The 19,517-nt window shown below is 55.0% G+C and overlaps 2 protein-coding genes across 5 annotated transcripts in view; one reads left to right on the top strand and one right to left on the bottom strand.

Annotated features, from left to right (window-relative positions):
• The first annotated feature begins 555 nt into the window (after window positions 1–555).
• On the top strand, window positions 556–8,593 carry ADRM1 (ADRM1 26S proteasome ubiquitin receptor). 4 transcript variants are annotated; one of them, XM_075721026.1, is made up of 10 exons: window positions 556–585; window positions 1,557–1,767; window positions 2,033–2,149; window positions 2,229–2,352; window positions 2,780–2,866; window positions 5,165–5,246; window positions 5,480–5,709; window positions 6,024–6,181; window positions 7,153–7,255; window positions 7,993–8,218. In XM_075721026.1, the coding sequence occupies exons 2-10, from the start codon at window positions 1,558–1,560 to the stop codon at window positions 8,097–8,099; spliced, it is 1,218 nt and encodes a 405-aa protein (XP_075577141.1). In that variant the 5' UTR covers window positions 556–585; window position 1,557; the 3' UTR covers window positions 8,100–8,218. The 4 variants fall into 4 exon arrangements, with proteins under 4 accessions (XP_075577141.1, XP_075577142.1, XP_075577140.1 ...); XM_075721027.1 differs by lacking the exons at window positions 556–585; window positions 7,993–8,218 and adding exons at window positions 1,196–1,297; window positions 8,282–8,593; XM_075721025.1 differs by lacking the exon at window positions 556–585 and adding an exon at window positions 1,196–1,297.
• A 1,407-nt stretch (window positions 8,594–10,000) lies between these two features.
• The window catches only part of LAMA5 (laminin subunit alpha 5), a 96,254-nt gene continuing 86,737 nt past the window's right edge, over window positions 10,001–19,517 (bottom strand). Inside the window, exons 57-80 of the mRNA XM_075720901.1 lie at window positions 19,295–19,394; window positions 19,097–19,210; window positions 18,797–18,976; window positions 18,260–18,402; window positions 17,834–18,019; window positions 17,402–17,538; window positions 16,397–16,550; window positions 16,118–16,251; window positions 15,831–15,993; window positions 15,195–15,326; window positions 14,839–14,990; window positions 14,314–14,446; window positions 13,905–14,045; window positions 13,551–13,681; window positions 13,301–13,468; window positions 13,072–13,204; window positions 12,780–12,937; window positions 12,499–12,685; window positions 12,048–12,200; window positions 11,767–11,926; window positions 11,529–11,659; window positions 11,335–11,425; window positions 10,300–10,419; window positions 10,001–10,155 (exon numbers count right to left, since the gene is read on the bottom strand). Of these exons, the coding sequence (XP_075577016.1) occupies window positions 10,001–10,155; window positions 10,300–10,419; window positions 11,335–11,425; window positions 11,529–11,659; window positions 11,767–11,926; window positions 12,048–12,200; window positions 12,499–12,685; window positions 12,780–12,937; window positions 13,072–13,204; window positions 13,301–13,468; window positions 13,551–13,681; window positions 13,905–14,045; window positions 14,314–14,446; window positions 14,839–14,990; window positions 15,195–15,326; window positions 15,831–15,993; window positions 16,118–16,251; window positions 16,397–16,550; window positions 17,402–17,538; window positions 17,834–18,019; window positions 18,260–18,402; window positions 18,797–18,976; window positions 19,097–19,210; window positions 19,295–19,394 (3,456 nt within the window). The remainder of the gene's footprint in view (window positions 10,156–10,299; window positions 10,420–11,334; window positions 11,426–11,528; window positions 11,660–11,766; window positions 11,927–12,047; window positions 12,201–12,498; window positions 12,686–12,779; window positions 12,938–13,071; window positions 13,205–13,300; window positions 13,469–13,550; window positions 13,682–13,904; window positions 14,046–14,313; window positions 14,447–14,838; window positions 14,991–15,194; window positions 15,327–15,830; window positions 15,994–16,117; window positions 16,252–16,396; window positions 16,551–17,401; window positions 17,539–17,833; window positions 18,020–18,259; window positions 18,403–18,796; window positions 18,977–19,096; window positions 19,211–19,294; window positions 19,395–19,517) is intronic.

The raw sequence follows: 19,517 nt of genomic DNA, 5'->3' as shown, positions 1-19,517 counted from the left end.
GAGGAGAGGAAGCATGTACCCTAAATCACCTGGGGGGGGGGGGAAAAACTAATTAGCAATATTTATTGAAATTTTTTTTTTTTGGTCGAAAAGTATTTTTAAAAGAAGGACATCTCCTCCGCCCCCAGCCTCTGCGCCCTCCCCTTGGGCCTGAACCGGCCCCGCGTTTGGGCCACCCGCGCTGTGGAGCAATACCGAAATCCTGAGGGGGCCCCGCCGTGCCCCGCCCCGCCCCGGGAGCCGCCGCAGCCAAACGGATTTATTTTTGTAGTCTTTAATAACCGCCGCCCCTGCTCTGTACAGGCTGTGACGCCACTGTTACGCTGTAAACGGGAATAAAGGTGGTTTTGGAGAAGCGCCGGGCTCCGGCCTCTGCTTGGCGGGCGGGGCGGGGGCGCCGCCATCTTCCGCCGCCGTGACACAGCGGGGGGGGAGGGCGGCGCCGCCCCTGACTGACAGCGGCGCCGTCCAACCGCGCGGGGCCGCGGGGGCGCCCGCCGCCGCCTTGCCCCGCCCCGCGGCGGGCGGGCTTCCGGCGCGCGGGGCAGGAAGAGCGGGGCGGCGCGGGGCCTGCGGCGGCGTCAGGTACCGGCAGGTACCGGGGCGGGGGGCGGCGGGGCGGGCCCGGCCGGGGCTCTGGGCTCGGCTCTGGGCTCTGCCCGCGGCTCGGCCCGGCCGGGCCCGCGTCGGCGGCCTCGGCGCTTGCTGGGGGCCGGCCCGGGGGGCGGCTGCGCCCCGCGCGGGGGAGCGGGGCCTCCTGCCGGGGGCGGCCTCAGGGGACGCGGCCCCGGGGGGGGGGGCCGGCTGCCAGATCGCGGCCGCTGGGCGGGCGGGGAGCGCCGGGGGCGGCCGTGGCCGGGCGGAGGAGCGGCCTGCGCGGCGCCGGGCCGGGCCGGGCTGTGCTGCCGGCCTGCCCCCGCGGCCCGGCGTGCCGGCAGCCCCCGCTCCCGGCTCGGGTGAGGGGCTGGGGCCGGGCCGCCCTGCGGCGGGGCCGGGTCTGAGCGGCCGCTGCCGGCGGTGCGCTCGGGTCGGCCGGCGCGGGGGGCGTTGAGCGGCCGTTGCGAGCCGAGAGACAACTGCAAAGTCATGCAGGCCGAGCGCCCTGCCCGCGCCGCCGCCTCCACCTGCGCGGCCGCCGCCGCCTGGCGCGGGGGGTGCGGGGGGCGCCGAGGCCGCCGGTGCGGGGCGGCTCGGGCAGCCCCCGGTTCTCTGCCGGGATGCCGAAGCAGGAGCCTGAAGATTTAGCGTTCCGGTAGGGCTTCTTGCCACTGAAATGTCCCTGATCCTGTGCACCGCGGTAAGAACCGAAGAAGCGAGCGTCAGGGGAAGGTGGTTTCATTTTTAAGTGCCTTGGCAGATACGCTCCTCGTTATTCGCGGAGATCTGTGGGCCGTCCTGGGTTCCGCTTTGGCTCTTGTTGATCGCCCTGAAATTCTGCAGGCAGTGAGGCAGATTCCTTCTGTGGAGCTCACTTGATAGAGATTGAAATTTGATACTGAGAAGACAGAATATTGGAAGGTTTCTCATCACATCTGCTGCTCTTTCTCTCTTTCCAGGATGTCTTCAGGTGCGTTATTTCCAAGCCTGGTGCCGGGCTCCCGTGGCTCGTCGAGCAAATACCTGGTGGAATTTCGGGCAGGGAAGATGTCCCTGAAAGGCAGCACTGTGACCCCAGACAAGAGAAAAGGCCTTGTGTACATCCAGCAGACTGATGACTCCCTCATTCACTTCTGCTGGAAGGACAGGACTTCGGGCAACGTCGAAGATGTGAGTATGGTTTTGTGTTTCAGTGCTGAGGCATTAAGTCACGGTCTGTCTTGGTTTTGTTCCGCTGGCGCTGCTGAAGGAGCTTCCCCAAGACAAATTAGGATGAGAATGCCACTGCAGCCTGACAGACCTGCACTTCCAACTCCTCTCCGCTCCTCAGAGCGGATGGAAGGAGGTTTGGGGAGGAGGGCAGAGGTCTTTGGGAGGCCAAAAGGAATATTCATGTATTTCCTGAAACGGTTGTTTCTACTGCCGCGTTTTCCAGGACTTGATTATTTTTCCTGATGACTGTGAATTCAAGAGGGTACCTCAGTGCACTACTGGCCGTGTGTATGTATTGAAGTTCAAGGCAGGATCAAAACGACTCTTCTTCTGGATGCAGGTTTGTGGGAAGCCAATAATAAAGGTCTTGGAACAAAATACTTCCAGTCTGCCTCGTACCAAGAACAACTTTCTTGCAGGAGCCGAAGACAGACAAGGATGAAGAACACTGCCGTAAAGTGAACGAGTATCTCAACAATCCACCAATGCCTGGTGCTTTGGGTGGAAATGCAAGCGGAGGCCACGAGCTCTCGGCACTAGGAGGTACAGTCCATTCTCTGCTCCTTCACCTGAGAGGCTTTTTTAGAATTTTATTTTTAGAATGAGCACTTACAGTTCCCTAGGAAGAAATTCCTGATGACTGTGGAGGGTGAGTTGGGGACAGTGTTAATACCAGAAGCGTAAACGTGCTTTTAGCAAAATAAACTGTGCTGTTGTAATAGGTGCAGGCTGAAAGTTAAGACTGCCAGACGAAATCTCTCTTTTGTTTCCAGCAGATTCTCTGGAGTCTTACCTCTTTATGAAGCCAAGTTGCATTTATCTTTTATGAGCATCATGAATCAGTAAACACTTGAAACTGTTTTTTCCATACAGAATGTGATGCCAATTAATCTCCTGCTGTTTGAGCCGGAGTGCTGTGAAAAAAAAACCTATGTGAATATGTTGTGTTTCAGAATGTTTTTGTTTTTAGGTGAGGGTGGCTTGCAAAGCCTTCTTGGAAACATGAGCCATAACCAGCTCATGCAGCTGATCGGACCAACGGGCTTAGGAGGACTTGGTAAAATGCTTTAATATCTTTATGCCAAAATGGTATTTTCTCCTGCCAGGTTAAATCTTACCTGACAATATTTTCAAGTAGTGCTATGGATTTGAATAGCGCTGCTTTCATGTGAGAAAGCAAGGCCCTGCCTCAAAGATGGGCTAAGGGGCAAAAAAAAGGATGCAGGAAACGGAGGGTACCAGATTCTACGCGGCACTCATCTTAGGGCTTGATCTGCAAGGAACGTCGGTTCTGCTCCTTGCTCCGCTGAATCTTCTGCTGTTTTTTTCCTCTCCTTTTTTTCCACCCCTCCTCTTCCTCCTAAATATTCACTGGAGCAGGGACTGAAAACCAGGGACTTGTCCGTGGTGAACGTCCCGGTTTCCGAGCTGTGGAGTTGCTCGTGTTGTCTCTGATCCAGTGAACATTTGTGTGCAAAGTAGAAAGAGTTCAAGAGGAAGGCTGGAGCGTACCCACCCCGCAGCGCTCTAGTCAGAGGAGTAAGGCTCAGGTTAGGGCTTTCTCTCCTGGGCAACACCGTGGAGAGCTTGAATCACCGTGCTGTTTTTCGGAAGGGGATGAGAGGTGCGTTGGGAGTCCCTGCTGTGGTCTGTTCTTAACATTATCCACGCTCCAAGCCCAATAGAGCATCTCCTGAGAAGTCAGACCCTTGAATGGAAGTAGGCAAAGTAACGCTTAGCAGGTGGCAGTGACTAGGGTTCTGTGCTTAATTAAGCTCCAAAGTCCATTTTTGTGGATCTAGCTCGTGTCTTTTTAGCTTCAGATGCAAATCTCACGTTGGTGGGATGTTCAGATGCAAATCTAATGTTAGTGTTGGAAGATTCTGGCTTTTTAGGATGTGTTTGGAAAAGATCTTCCTTCTTGAAGCTTCACGTGACTCCTGAGACTGTCTTCCTCTTCGTCTCAATGCTTTTTCTCAGCAGCTCTTCTTTCTTTGCCTTTACATCTAGCCGTAAGACAGCTTGACATGAAGCTCACTACAGTAACGCAAAGAAAACCATCTGCTTGCCTCGGCAGACAGTGGTTGTGGTGAATCCGTGCGGATCTCTTCCCCCTGTAGCGTCTTGTTCTTTTGCATCTGGCTTGCATCTCTCTCGGGACTCTGCCCCTATTGCAGAGCTCTGGCAGCAAAGGAGCTTTCTTGCTCCTGGGTAAACTTTTCTAGCAAGGACAAACTGAGGAGAATAGCGTGTGGTACGGCCTGGTTAGCTGCACCCTGCCGTTCCTGCTGCTGTGGAAGCTCTGTGAGTAGAGAACGTAAGTGTTAGGGGCATGGTTCCGTAGGAGTGGGTCCTGTACAAAGGAGGAGCTGGTGGCTGGTGCTCGCTCTGACCTCCAGTGGTCCGCACCTTCAGTTAATCATGGGTTTGCTCACGGAGCGCTGCCTTTCTGTCCTCTGCTTGCTGATAGTTCCCAAAAGGTGGGTGACGAATGCAGGTGCTTGTGTAGGGACACGTATCTAATTAGACGTGGAACAAGAAACCACAGGATGGGAAGCGTGTGGTCAACGGGGCGTTTGGCTGATGTGGCTCAAAGGAAATGTAGGGGGACAGTCGGTCACTGACAGCCCCAGTGGACCTGGAAGCCAGGCCTTTCCCCAGCTCTTTTTAGCTGATGTTCCTGACGCTGCGCTAAGTCCTTGGTAGTTGGGATGTGTGGATGAAGGAGGCAGATTCTGGTTTCTTTTGCGTAGGGCAGTTGGCTCAAAGGCCGAGTGTTGGTTTCCCGCTGTGTTTCCTGATCGCTGCTCTACTGGGAGCGCTTTGTGCGTGGGGTTGTCCTTCCTTTGCTCTGCCTACGAAGTGTTTAAGGACTCGGCTGACTCTGCTGCTGCATCTCTGTGTTAGTTTTGAAGCTGCAAAACCCACGTGTATGGGGAGACAGTGGTGGTGACTGAAAGGCTGCCTCTGTAATCTTCTGCTGAGGGCCTTGGCTTTAGAGAAAAGTTGGGTTTTTGGGAACCAGTAGATAAGAGGAGAGGGCTCTGTTACGATGATCATGTATATATGGCACAAACCGAAGTAATTTTATCCTTGTGTACATCTAGAAATTGAGTAATTTCTAAAACGGGCAACTCTCTAAGGCAGTTTTCTAATAGGGATGCAAGATCAGAAAATGAGAGGTGTTCATTTACAGAAAGGGGTGGGGGGGTGGTCTGGGCTCTTTCACCCCCTCCTCCTTTATTTTAGCAAATAAAACCTTTCAGGTACAAGAGTGACCTCTCTAGAGCAGAGAGGTGCAAAAAACCCAAAGACACGAATTTCTAAACCTGTTCTTCTTTTATGTTTATGGAAGGTGGGCTGGGTGCGCTGACGGGTCCTGGGCTGGCCAGTCTGCTTGGAAGTGGGGGACCCCCGACAAGCAGCTCATCATCGAGGTAGGAGCCTGTCTGGTCTGGGTTCGTAGTATTTTTGTAACGTAAAGTGGCCACTTCTGTGGGAGGAATCCTGGCCTACTGAACAGGAAATATGATGGGAATTAAGACTGCTTATTACCTCTCTAGAATGCCGGTAGGAGCCCTTTGTGTTGTAAGGGCTTGACAAGAAGCTTTTCAAAACACAAAAGGCAAAGCTGATTTTTGCAGGGTATTATACTGATTATCTTCTCCAGCTCTCGCAGCCAGTCAGCTGCTGTGACGCCATCTTCCACGACTTCTTCTACCCGTGTAACGCCTGCCCCGTCCGTTCCTGCGGCTGCGTCTGTGACCAGTCCAAGCCCCGTACCGAGTTCGGGTAATGGAACCAGCTCAGCCACGAGCCCAACCCAGCCCATTCAATTGAGTGACCTTCAGAACATTTTAGCCACTATGAATGTGCCATCTGGAGCAGGAGGACAGCAAGGTAACGGTGTTCTGACCAGGCAGCTGTTGGATCCAGGAGTCCTTTGGAGCTGTTTTACTGTCCTATCCTGTTCCAAACTGGTTTGAAAGGTCTCTTACGTTTTCTTTTTTTTTTGGTTCTTTTTTTTCATTTGAGTACTGTTCTTGGCTGCTTCGAGAGTCTTAATTCTCACTCCAAAACAGAGAGAGGGAGAAAGGATGCTAGCAGTGTGCTAGCTATGTTTCAGTACTCCTCTGACTAGATATTTGGTTAGCACAACAAAAACGAGGCGTTTTGTGCATAGTCTAACAGCCAGACATTTTTTTCCTTCCTAGTTGACCTGGCAACTGTTCTGACTCCCGAGATAATGGCTCCCATCCTGGCCAACGCTGAAGTTCAAGAACGGTTGATGCCTTACCTTCCCTCAGGGGAATCTCTGCCGCAGACTGCAGAAGAGATTCAGAATACCCTGACGTCTCCTCAGTTTCAGCAGGTAGATGCCAGGCTGTCGCGGGCAGTGCAGCTCCCTTCCCTCCTCCCCCCTGCACCCTGCTTCACCTTGCCCTGCTTTTTTCAGGTTCCTGACACTCTTCAGAGTAGGAAATTGCTCTGTAGAAGTGGAAAGGAGGAGGGACATGATTTAATGGAGCACTAGTTCTTCCTGCGGTCATCCAGGGGCAGATCAGAATGTTTTACTTTTTTTTTTTTTTTTTTTTTTAAATTGGAATTGGGCTTTACCTTTCTCTTTATTAATGCTCTCTGGCAAATGACAGGAGTAGTAGCAAATTCAGTATTCCCTGTCAAAGAGTGGCTTGTCAGTGGTCATCTTAAAGTTCCTTTCAAGTGACTGAAGAGATGCTGATGTTTACAGCGCTGCATCCCTTGTTCCTCTTGGACTGCTAGTACTCAACTCCAGAACTGTCTGTGTGACTAAAGCCGGTGTGTTACAGGCCAATTTGAATGAGTTACACTGATGGATTGAAACGTGTTAATTTGCAAAATTGCGGTGGCTAAGCCAACTGCCTTTAGTTTTAACTATGGCACCTCTTTTGTGCAGACAAGACTTGGAAACGAGGGGTGTCTTTAATTGGTGATTTGATAAGAGTATCTGCATCTAGATAAAAGTTTAAGTTGTCCATGCACTAAAGTGACTGGAGGTGATGTTGCTGTGGTTTGGCGCATTGCTCGGTCTAGCGGGGCTTATCAGTTTGTGCTGACTGGCATCTGGCCGCTTAAGAGCAGCTGCTGGTCCCGATAATCGGCACAGAGCCTGTGGCATAGCCGCATTTTGAAGCCCACCACAGTGCGGGAGCTCATAAAGGAGAGCGGCTGCTCCCAGGCCGGCCGTACGGTCCCCATGCCGTAACGGGACCGCGCTCCTCACACGGGTATCACGCAGTAGCCGCCTGATGCTGGAGAAACACGATGCAAACTTTTTTTGACGCTGTCGACTCCAATTCACAGGCATTGAGCATGTTCAGTGCTGCCTTAGCTTCAGGACAGCTTGGCCCACTAATGAGTCAGTTTGGCTTACCCGCAGAGGCAGTAGATGCAGCAAATAAAGGAGGTGAGTATTGGTGCTGCTGGGAACATGATGAAGTGGTTTGGGGTTTTTGGTGGGGTTTTTTTTGGGGGGTGGTGTTGGTGGGTTTTTTTGGTTTTTGCACTGCACACAGCCCTTGAATGTGGAATGTAATGATTAGCTGCTGAGTAACTGTCAGAAGTGGACTCTTGCACTGTTGTTGTTGTTTTGTTTTTTTTTTTTTTTACAATGACAAGGCGAGGGGCTCAGGTGTTCCCCAGCAGACACAGCGTGATGGCAGACATGCGTTTAGAGAGGTCAGGGTTCTGCAAAGAGAAGTGCTGAGCAGCCTTGGCCTTGTTTTCTTGCTAGAGATGCAAAAGGCTCTGGAGATGTCACAGTCACCTTGTTCAGCAGTGCCCCTTTTTGTGGGAGTCTTTAACGATTCATCTGAAATCAGTGAACACAGTAGGGGCCTGTAGCACCAGGGCGGGGGGGGGGATATCAGTTTTCCCTGATGAGCTTTTAGAATCCATTCTGTGACTGAAGTAATTCTGGTTTTAGGCTGCCTGTGCACAGAGTTAAAGAGCAGAAAATGCTGGCTACGTCAGAGAGATCCAAGTGCGTGTTATATATTGAATGAGTGTTAAAACTTTCTTCCCTGCTAAGTTTCTTATTAAAGCAACTGTTTACTTTCCAAGTAATGAAGCGTAACTTCATGTGGACAGTGAACTCTGTCCCAGACAGCGCAAAGTTAAATAACCAATGTGTTTAACTTCTAGATGTAGAAGCGTTTGCCAAAGCAATGCAGAACAGTGTCAAGTCAGACCAAAAGGAAGGAGACTCTAAGGACAAGAAAGATGAAGAGGAAGATATGAGTTTAGATTAAATTATTTGCTCTTCCTTACAGATATTCCTAGATACTAACTTAAGCAACTGCAGTAGGATTACTAACTTCATATTATGCTTATATAAATCTACAAATAAAGGAGTTTTCTTTATCTGCCATACTGTTCTTTCTCAGTCTGTTTAACATGCACACCCAAAGCAATACTTGCTCTTCCTTTTCAGTGGAGCTGCTTACTGTTCAGTTTGGATGCTTTTGACGTCAGGCTAGACTAATTCTTCTGATTCCCTTGTGCTAAGAGGGGCTGAGCCCCGTGGTTACACGAGTAAGGAGCCTGTCGAGGGCACGTTGCTGACTGCCATCCAGTTTTGGGCCCGCCAGGTTGTGCTCTGCAGGGCTGCCAGCTCACCCAGTCCTTGTCCCGCGTGTACTGCTGCAAGGCTGGTCCTGTCCTGGGTGCAGGACTTCACCTCCGAATGCGAGGAGGGTCGCCTTGGCGCCTTCGTGAACACCAGCGCGCTGCCACCGCAGCTGCCGCGCGAGGAGGGAGCTGCTTGTGGCAAATACAGCTGTAATGTTCCTACCGTGCCACTTCCTGAGGTGATTATTCCTCTTCCAGTTCTACATCAGCCTCATAGTTGCTCTTCACCAGTAAAGTGAAAGAGAGTAATGTAAAACTTTATTCGACTCCAAAGTATGTACCAGTGATTTACAAAGACCATTTTTAATACTACAACTTAAAAACCGGTTGTAATTACACGTTTAAGATGCACAAGTTAAAAACCCATTTTACAATATTTACCCCTCATAAAAAAAACCCCATGATATAATGATATAAGTTATAAGTCCATTTCAGAAGCAAGATTTTGTACCCAAGTGGCTAAATATATATATACACACACACAAATATATATATGACGTGTAAGTGCACAAGTGAACTAGGTGTCTTGGGAGAAAAAGGTTTTTGTTTCAAGTGAAGACTGCACTACGGGAGGCGGAGCGAGGCTGAGCAGGAGAAGGCAACTGCTGGCAGGGCGGGCGAGGGCCGTGATGCCTCGCGCCCAGCCGGACTCGGGGGGAACCTTTCTTTATTCCCTTTCAAGCAAGTTCCTTGCTTCACTCAACATGACTTCTGCCACTTCATCTACCAGCGCTGAATGCAACTGCAGAGAGTCAGAGTGTGTCTTTTCTGCTTTCCCTCAGTAGTTCTCCCAGCCTATTTTGTTCCTTTTTTTTTTTTGATTCTTATAAATTAATCTGATAAGATGATGCTAATTCTGTGAACAGAATTTTGTCCAAGTTCCCCGTTGCAGAGCTCTCAGCGTAGCGGTGGCAGGTGAACTGAGACTGCCCTTGGGGGGAGGTTAAATGCATCCTTGCTTATAAAAACACAAAAGTGACGGAATTAATCCCGTTTGTCCTAATTGCATTTATTATAAACCAGAAACTGCCTACAGCCTTTAGCAGAAGGCAGTCTGACTGTTATTAATAGCCTCAAGTGTTCCGTGAACTAAATCTATGTGCGTTGTAAGTGTGGGGTAAAGGGAAGAGAATTTAGGACAACGATGCACAGCTGCTGTGCGCGTCAGCTCACGCTCTGTAGAGGACAGTCGCTCCTACCACGAGCCACCTGGCACCATGAATCCTGTTGCAGATGCTTGACCACCGGGGAAGGCCTCAGACCTGGCTCCACATCCCGCTCCAACTTTTTTGGTTATATTTGTGAAAGATGTCCCAAAAGTGCCCCCTTCTCCCCTACTTCCTCCCCTGCCTCCTGCCCCATGGATTCGTGGCCCCTCCTCTGGTTTTTGGCCCCAGACTTGCGCCCGCAGTCGCTGCAGATCAAGTGTGTTTGACCACGGTTAATGCTAGCGAGTAGGTGACGCCTGGGGCCCAGGGAGCAGCGCATTTGTCGGTCAGGCTGTACACGGAGCTAGACTTACTTACAGCACGGGGCAACCCTTAAGGCCAACGGAGCCCCTGACAGTCCCGGCTCGTGGCAGGTCCACGTGGCTCTGGTTAATCACCAGGTTCCTTATACAGCCCACGTAATGCGGGAGGGGAGGTAACGGTGATGCTGTGCTGGCCTTGTCCGTCTCTGCACAAGGAACAAGTAAAGGCAAGCATTAGCCTGGCGTTATAACAAGAGGGCAGGGGATTAAGTCCCTCTACCTCGCACCTGGAACAGTATCGCTCTTGACGGTGGGGGATTTCGTTCCGGAGCATGCCTTTCCCAACTCACCCGGCAGCCCTCCCACGTAGAAGGTCGCCCTTGCGCTGGGTGCAGGAGCCTGGCTGGGTCCCGCTGTGTAGCTGCCTTCTGTGTCCACAGCCACCCGAATTGTGGTTTTCCATTTGGCGACTTCAAAAGAAAACAAGAGTCAGTGCTGCTTCCTCAGCTGGAGAGCAAGGCCACCTCTGCCCTCCAGCACAGACCAGTGCTGGCGCAGAGCAAAACTGGGAGCGTCAGAGGGCCTGGCCTGGCTCGGGGGAAATGCCCAGAGTTTGGAGAGCCTCCCCCAAAATCTGTCCTTCGGCCACAGCAGCCACCCACAAAGCACCGTGTCTTGGCCTAGTGAGGAGGGCTGCGCTCCCCCAGCGGGGTGGGACAGCACACGCCAGGCGTTAAGGGGATCAGCTCAGACTGGCTCCAGCTACGGACGGGGAGAGGTCCTGAAGCTGAAAATGTGCCAGGAGCCCATGACGGCTCCTACCCAGTGCTGGGTCGAGCAAGATGAAGGCTTAAAACAGAGCTGCGCTGAGACGGGGGCTGTGGCTGTGACTCCCACCCCAGACAGGGCTTGATGCAAAACCACAGCACTTGCTCAATGGCAAATACGTTAAAGGCCAAGTTTTGCCCGTACAAGTGTGAATCCTGCAAACCCCTCGTCCCAGCTGTGGGCTTTGAGCCCTTTGGACACAATCTGCGCAAGTCGGGCTTTCGCTTTTGGGACAGCCCTGGCTGGAGCCGAGGCCAGGACTCAGGACTGGCCCAGCAGGACCGTGGGGCACCCCCGGCCTCGCCAGCTGCTCCGTGACCCAGGGAAACACCCCGTCTGTCCTGCCCCCCAGATCTGACAGCAGGAACAGGATCAGCAAGGACTCTTAATTAGGAAATGACTTAATAGCAGCTACAATCTCCCAAGTTAAGTGCATACAGGTGGGAGCTGGGATTTAAATACCCAAGGAAGGGCCCCAGGCTCCCCCCCCAGGAGATGTGGGCTCAGCAGCAGGAGCAGAGCAGCGTCCCAGAGCCAAGTGCTGGCTGTCACCTCACCTGTGATGGTGTGCCACTGCCCGTCGCAGAGAGATGGGCATGTCACCGATGTGGAGAACTCGTCAGCCCCAGCGTTCGCTCTCACAGTGACCTGGTGTGTGAGACAAACGCGTTAGAGCCCAGTGAGCTGAGCGTGATGGGCAGGAGATGGCCGCTGCTTCTGAAAACCTGTGGGGAAGCCACGCTCCCACTACCTTTGTCTCCTCCATGTACAGCAGGAGATGGTGGCTGCTCCTCGTGCTGATGTGGAAGATGAGGCCAGAGGCACTGCGGGGACGGAGCTCCAGTGTCACCTCCAAGTCCTGCTCGGTTGCCACTGCATCAGCTGGAAGAGAAACGCTACTGGTGAGGAGGGGGACAAGGGACCTCCCCTGAGACGCGTCCCTCCCAGTCCCAGGGCCGTGGGAGCCAGTCCAGGCTGCTGTGGGGTACCTAGGACGACGGACCCGCCATCCGCAGCGAAGAAAACCCCGCTCTCCAGCGCGCCCTCGTAGCACGGTGTCACCCCGAAGGTGCGTGAGGGGGGAGCCAGGGGCCTCCCGTCCAGCTGTGGGTTCCTCAGGCAGCCATCGAAGCTGGAGGCCGACGCAACCTGTGGAGAGCGGCCACTACAGTGAGGGCGGCAGGGCCAAAACCAGGCAGGCACGGGGCAATGCCACGGGACTGGGAACTGGCCGAGACAGGGTGATGCCATGGGACCACCAAGCCCTTACCGGTATGTGAGCCTTGGCTTTTCCAGCTGGGATGCCCCCCACATACAAGGGGGTCCGGGCCACAAAGAGCCCCACCGTGGCCACTGCAGCATCCTGGGCTCGCAGCCCGTCAATGACCAGCTGGGCTCGGCCCTGGTCTCTGCTGAAGAAAACCTGCAAGGACCAAAGGTCAGCGCTGGGGCTGGGGGCTTCCTGGGTTGGGAGGAGCCCCAGGGCTGCACCCAGGGAAGGGAGACCTCAGCTCGGAGGTTCAGCCAGCCCTGGCTGTGTTTTTGCTGTCCCCTTGTCCCCTTTGCTCCCGTGGGACCGCAGGTGGCCCGTGTGCGATCAGCAAGCGATGCCCAGACCAGGGCTGCAGCGAGTCAACCCCTGCACGGCCGCCCGGTGATGGGGGCCTCACGGGAGCAACGCGGCTCAAGGAGGTCCTGCTGAGCCCCCACCCTCCGCTCACCGTGTGCCACTGCCCGTCATGGTACTTGTCTTTGCTGCGGATGCGCAGCCGGCGCTTGCCGATGTCCACCAGGAAGACAAAGCGCCCGTTGGCGATGAAGAGAGCCATGAAGGTGCCCTGCTTGCCCGCCACATAGAAGAGCAGCCCGCTGGAGGAGTTCAGCTTCACCTCCAGGGAGAAATAGGACCTGCAGGGACAGGGGGGTGATGGGAGCACCCTGCGCTCCAAGCGGTGGTCCCCAGGGCTGAGCTTGTGTGGGGTGGGTGTGGGGTGAGCCTCACCTCCAGCCAAAGGAGGCTGGGATCTCCTCGAACTCCCAGCGACTGCTTGGGGCACCACCAAAGCGAAAGGTGCCCGCGGCTGCGTGGGGCTGTGGGTGCAGCCGGCAGAGCCCATTCCGATCGTGGCGGCGGTCCTTTGAGGCAGGCTTGCCCGGCACCTACGCAAGACGCACCAAGGAATGGAGTGAGGGGAGCATCCCGTCACAGGTCAGAGGTGCTCAGCAAGGGGGCAACGGTGGCATCTGAGGAGGATGGGGAGGAGGTTGTGGGGAGTTTCAGCAGCAGCTGGTACCTTGGGTTTCCGCCTGTCCTTCTTCGGAGTGATTCTGAGCTGCTGTGGCTGCTCGCCCCAAGGACAGCTCATGGTGACGTTGATGCTCTCCACGTTCTGCTGCAGGTCCACCACCAGCTGTGGCTCTGACACCCTATGCATGAGGAGAAGGGTTCCCTGTCACCAGGCCAGCCAGGAGGCAGGAAGGGGCTGAGCCCTGCTCTCTGGGAAGTAGCATGGCAATGCTCACCGCTTCACGAAGACATTCCCGATGCAGCCAGTGAGGTTGCTGAGGGCACCCGGCTCTGGTGAACCCCCAAGCTGGAAGAGTGGCCGCCCATCCTGCCGTCGCTGACGCCGGCTGGACCCAGTGCCCGCTGCAGTGTCTTGCAGCTCATCATCCACGTACAGCCGGACCCTGCGGGGGATGAGCAGCGTGAGCTGAGGGGGTCCCTGTGGCCATCAGCCCGCCACCTCCCACACACCGCCAGGACACGTACCCACGGGCATCGCTGTAGAAGGCCACGTAGTGGGCCCTGTCATCTGCATAGGCATTTTCAGTGGTGACTTTGGTTTCCAGCAGGTTCAAGGTCAGCTGGCCACTCTGGAGGGACACCTGGCACGTCCCCTCCTGCGGAAAGCATCGCCCCATTGCTGCTCAGCAGCTGAACCCCAAAGAAGGGCCCATTTCCCTACCACCCTCCAGGAGCTCAGGGTGCAGATTTCACTGTGGATTCACCCCCTGGCCCCATCAAAATCCCTCCCTTTCTCAAGGGGGAGCAGGACCATCCCCAGAGCAGGAGGAGATGTTTCTGCCCTGCTGCTGGGATAGCCGGGGGGCTGCAGGCGCTCACCTGGGTGGTGTGGTGGTAGAGCAGCCCCTCCTGCTGGCTCGTCCGGAAGCTGAAGCCGCTGTAGAAGTCCCGTAGCCCTGGCACATCCTTCAGGGCCAGGGTCAGGTAGCCGTGGCCGTGGATGCTGACTGACCGAGCCACCTGCAAGGGACACCATGGAGGTGAGGTGAGAGCCCAGCCCTGGCATCGCAGGGGTGCTGGGAGGGTGACTCAGATCCTTGCTTGGTCTGGCTGGTGCTATGGCCACCCACGTGGAGCACCTTGCCACAACCCCCCTGCACTGAGGACCTGGGGGTTTTATGCTTGTTTCTGTGTGAATGAGGGGAGATCCTGGGGGGTCCTGTGCTCCCTTTCCCCAACAGACCCTTTCTCCAGCACGCTGGCCAGGCTGCCAGGGCTTTGTGCTTACCAGGAGATCCGAGGTGCAGCCGTAGCTCACGCCGACGGTGCTCATGCGCTTCAGGTCAACGTATTTGCCAAGAGCCTTCAAGCCCTTCATGCAGCCCCGGATGGGCCCACCCGTGGGGAAGAGCGCTTTCAAGCTGCAGGAGAAGCAAGCAGTGTTATGAGGACAGCCCCGGGCAGGATCCAGCCCTGGGCAGGATCTGGCCCTGCAGCCCTTCAAATGGAGTGCCCGGGAAGGACCCACGATGGCCACAGGTATCTCCAGTGCTTCAGGCACAAGGCTGCTGCAAAGCACCCAGCACAGCAAAGGAGGACTCGGTGACACCCACCAGCACCTCATCCCTCACCAGAGATGGAGATGTCCCACCCTCAACAGTTCACAGTGATGGGCAGGAAGAGGAAATCTCTCCCCAGAGCTTCAGCAGGGCCCCAGCAGCCCTGGATGTGGCTGAGAAAGGGCCAGGACCACCACCAGGGACACTGGAGGGGAAGAACCAGACTGTCCCACCCCACTGTGGGCTGGACCCACCTGGGGGGCAGCACAGCTGGGGGCACACCACCCAGGTAGTAGGAGACAGCGTTCTCCAGGGTGTTCTCCTGCTCCACCATGAAGATGGTGAGGCGCTCCAGCCGTACCAGGATGCGCTTCTTGTTATTCATTTTGAGGAGGAAAATCTGGATCTGGAGACAAGAGGAGAAAAATGATCTGCCAGCCTGGGGCAATTAGGTCCATCACAGAGGCCAGCCTGAGGTGTCCGGTTCATGGCTCTAGTCAAAGAACTTCTTGCAGCTCACCCCTGCCAAAACCAAGGGTCTGGGTGTCCCCCATGCCCTCTGGATGAGAAGCCCACCAAGTGAGCCAGGCAGGTGGCTGTTCCCCCTTACCGCTTTGTTTGTGGTACTGCTGATGGTGAGGGAGGAAGAGTTGCTGCTGGGTTTTGCCATCTCCAGGCCTGTGCTGAAGTCATAGTAAAGCACCAGCTTCCCGTCCCGGATGGCCAGACACAGGAACTGACCCTGGAGGAGGCAGGACGGACACTCAGCCCCACGTCCTGGTGCCCAGTGTGCTGCCGGGACTCTCCCCCAACCTGCCCTTTAGCACCAGTGGGAGCAGGTCCCACTGCCGGTGCCATAACGCATCACTGTGACAGTTATTGGGGATTTATCTGCAAACAGCCCTGTTCTGGGGCATGGGGATGGCATGCAGGCTGGAAATGCTCCTTGCAGCACTGCCTGCTCCAGTGAACCCTGGCCCAGCTCGGAGGGTCTGTGCGTGGGTGCTCTTGGAGTTCAGGGAGCCCCCTCCAGCACCAGACAAGCAATTGCCTCTGCTGTGAGGTCTGGGTCCAGCCCTCTTGTGGCTTTTAACAATAGCGCAGAAATACTGCTCCAAGTAGCACTGCCATCTCCAAAGCCCTCTTCTCCCAGGTGCCCTGAACTGGGAATGCCTGCAAGTGGGGCTGGGATTGTCCTAGCCCACTGGCTGAGGGGTGAAGGCTCCCCAGGGGAGCAAGCACCTGCCTGATTCTCCAGGAAGAAGAGGATGCCGTTATAGGAGACCACCCGGATCTCCTGCTCGAAGCGCTTGGTTGTGCCAAACTGGCTCTCAAACTTGATCTCCGCATAACCGGTGCCATCAAAATAGGAGCCGTCAGTCAACCAGGGGTCTCCTGTGGACTTGGACCTGAGCCACAGAAGAAGAGGCCCAAGGCATCACTCCAAAGCCAGCTGCCACACTCTGGGGCAGCCAAGGGTCAGGGTAAGCGCCATGGACCAGAGCTGCCCCCAGCCTGGGCATGGTGCCCTACCTTGCACAGGGCTTCTCAGCAGTGGTATCCACCTGGAAGGTGCGCTGGAAGTTGTACAGGCTCACCACCTCCTCGTTCAGTGTGTCCAGCTCCAGGCACCCGCGGTAGTTGGGATAGCGCAAAGTGGGAGGAGGCTGGGAATGAAACCGGACAGTTAGGGCAAATTTGATCCTGGTTTTCCCAGGAAATCAAGGGTTTCCCCCCACCCCCAAAGAAGCTCCGCAGGTATCACCGATACCTCCTAGAACACCGAGCCTCCCTCCCTGCTGCCTGTCTCACCGTGAAGCTAGAAGGGTAGCCACCCACGTAGAAGACCACGTTGCGCGGGTCAAGGTTGAGCAGCCCCTGCTCCCCCTTGGCCACACCGTCTCCCTTGGTCTCGTGCACCGTCTGCCTCTCCACGATCACTGACATGTGCCCGTACTGCAGGATCCTGCAACAGGGAGGGATGGTCAAGACAAGGGGAGACCCCCAAAGAGGAGCAAACCCTGCCCTCCCTGAGCAAAGGGCCTCCCTGCGCACCCCTACCAAAAAGGGGTGCACCTCCCACTGGGGAGCCCCACAGCAGCAATGCGCTGAAAAGGGTCAGCTCTTATGTTATCAGCGCTGCCACAAGGCTGAATGGACCCTCCAATGATGAGCTTCATCTTTCCTCTCCTGCAGGACCCAGACCCTCCATGACCTGGTAAGACACCATCTCCCTGCTAGCTTTTTTGAGGTATCTCAGTGTTCATCATGGGCTCAAGCTGCACCAGGGGAGATTTAGATTGGATATTAGGAAAAAATTCTTCAGGGAAAGGGTAGTCAAGCATTGGAACAGGCTGCCCAGAGAGGTGGTGGAGTCCCCATCCCTGGAAGCGTTCAAAAAACGGGTAGATGTGGCACTGTGGGACATGGTTTAGTGGGGATGGTGGTGTTGGGTTGATGATTGGACTGATGATCTTAGAGGTCCTTTCCAATCTTAATGATTCCTAGTTTTTACTTTCATTATAAATAATCCAGCCACCAAGCCAGAAAACATGAAATTGCTACTCTCCCCTTAATTGGTTTAGTGGTGGACTTGGTAGTGTTAGGTTAATGGCTGGACTGGATGATCTTAGAGGGCTTTTCCAACCTAAACGATTCTATGATTCTATGATTTAGGGATGACTGGATGGATGATAGAGTCCGCATCACCTCTGCAAGCTCAGGGCCTGTCTGGGCTTGGGCATAGCACCACCCACATCCACTGCAGGGACAGTATCCCGCTGAACTTCCTTGGGATGTGTCCCATCAGTCTCCTACCTGTTGATGCTGATGGTGGCAAACTGCTCTCCAATATCCTCATCAACAGTTAGGGAGGCCGGTTCCTCATCACCCAGTTTGTAGACCCACTGCACTTTGTGGTCCTTGAGCACGACGCCCAGGTAGTCTCCAGCAGCCTGAATGCAGGGAGAGACAGGGCCACGCATTGGCATTCGGGACAGGCAGGAGCACTGGGTGATGCTATCCCTGATGCTCCCAGGGCTGCACTGGCCAAGCACGCCCATTCGCAGTGCTCTCCCCATCCACTCCCAGCCAGGCTGATGGCTGCACCCAGGGCCTGCTCGTGTTCCCCACAAGGACACTCAGGGAGCAGGCGAGGGGAGAGGGGCTGATGTCCAGGCATGATCCCCCACTGATGCTACCAACGCGGGCTCCTGCTGCCCTCCTCCTGGCCGCACAGCTCCGTCTCACCTCCCGGCTGCCCAGGTACAACACGAACCGCCCCTCCTCTGTCCCATCCTGCCGTCGCTGCCGGCTCCTGGGCTCAGGGTTTTGGATGTAGAATTTGAGGGATGTATAGGCTGCCAAATCCTGCAGGTTGCTGGGCATCCGGACCTGCACACCTGAGCTGCCATTGAACTTCATGGGAACTTTCACCTGGAGGGAGAGAAATCCAAACCCACGGCACTGAAACTACTGCTGCTGCCTCTCTTGTTACTGCCAGCTCTACCAAGTCAAAGCATTTTCTGGAGTCTTCCCATGAGAAAGACACCCTGCCTGGTGGCCCCAGAGCTCTTCTAGATACCCCTCCTATCTGCATAGTACCCTCAGGTAAGCCCTCATTCACCCCAAGCCGCCGGCACCCCATGCACAGTCCTCACCCTCCCATGAACCTACCTTGCTGGCGGCATTCCTCGCCTGCATGATGAGCTGCCGGATCCGCATGATGTTCTCCGACACAGTGGCGTTCTTGTTCCTCCTGTTCTCCAGGCTGCTCAGCTTCCCCAGCAGCAGCGGGATGGTGCTTTCCAGGCTGGACACTGGGGTTGGAGAGGAGCCAGGGATTTAAAGGTTAGTGAGGAAGGGAGGTATAAAGCTCAAGCAGTTTTGAGACATGCAAGTCAAAGCAGCGGCAGCTGGGAGTGGAGTCAGAATGATCCCCTAAATCCAGCAGCCTTGATGGGGGGTTGTGAAAATGCTCTAGTGCATGCAATCTCCTGCAGTAAAGGTATAGGTGATATAGCTGCTGCAGGGAGAGAAAAAAAATAAAGGGACAGGACTTAAAGGACCCAGTATTGGCTGCTACCTCCCTCTGCTCTTGACCAGGAGCTGTAAAACACAGCCTCCAAAAGCACAGAGCTCACTGGGGACATCTGTCCATGCACTGGCTCATGCCATACTCAGCCCTAGCATCCCAGCTGGCTCAGCACTCACCAGATTTCCTGGCATCCTGGACTGCTTGGTTCAGGTCTTCATTTCGAAGGTCTCCATACTGGTCTTTCCACTCATCCAAATTCTTCTTCATGGTGCTCAGGGTATCTTCCACTCTCGCAGCTGTTTCGTTGGCCTCGGCAGCTGCCTCTTTGGCATTCTGGATCATCTCTTTTGTGTCCTCTGGAAAGAATGGAGAAAAATCTCTGGAATGGCCAGGAGTGGGGAGGAAGCACCCTTGGGTCACAGCCTGGGCATGAGGAAGGGAGCAGAGAGAACCAGTCTAGCTATCCCAGGACAAACCTTGGTCCCTGCCCAGCATGTCCTGCACAGACTGGAGCTGGCTCAGGAGCTGCTCCTTCTTCACACGGAGGTCAGCCAGCTTGTCCTTTGCTGTCTGCAGAGTGCCTTTAATAGCTGCAATTAAAGAAATGCATACGCTATGTGTTGGATCTCAGTCCAGCCCAAAGCACATCACACCCTGCAAGGAGCCCCTCTCACCCCCGAGTTTTCTCTGCTCTCTCCTCACAGCCTCCTCCAGGTTGCTGCTGTTCCTCTTCAGCTCTTTAGAGATGGCCCCAAGATTTTCTGATATGACACTCTGCAAAACAAACATGCACTGCCTGCAAGTCTGAAGAGGAATTCCAGTCTCCGGTCCTGACTGCACACAAAAATGTTCATTCAGACAACTGCAGTGAGGTGTGCTGCTGAGGTGTGATGGGGA

This window comes from Pelecanus crispus, chromosome 14 (genome assembly GCF_030463565.1).
Source record: "Pelecanus crispus isolate bPelCri1 chromosome 14, bPelCri1.pri, whole genome shotgun sequence".
NCBI classification, from domain to species: Eukaryota; Metazoa; Chordata; class Aves; order Pelecaniformes; family Pelecanidae; genus Pelecanus; species Pelecanus crispus.
This window is presented reverse-complemented; position numbering and strand designations above follow the sequence as displayed.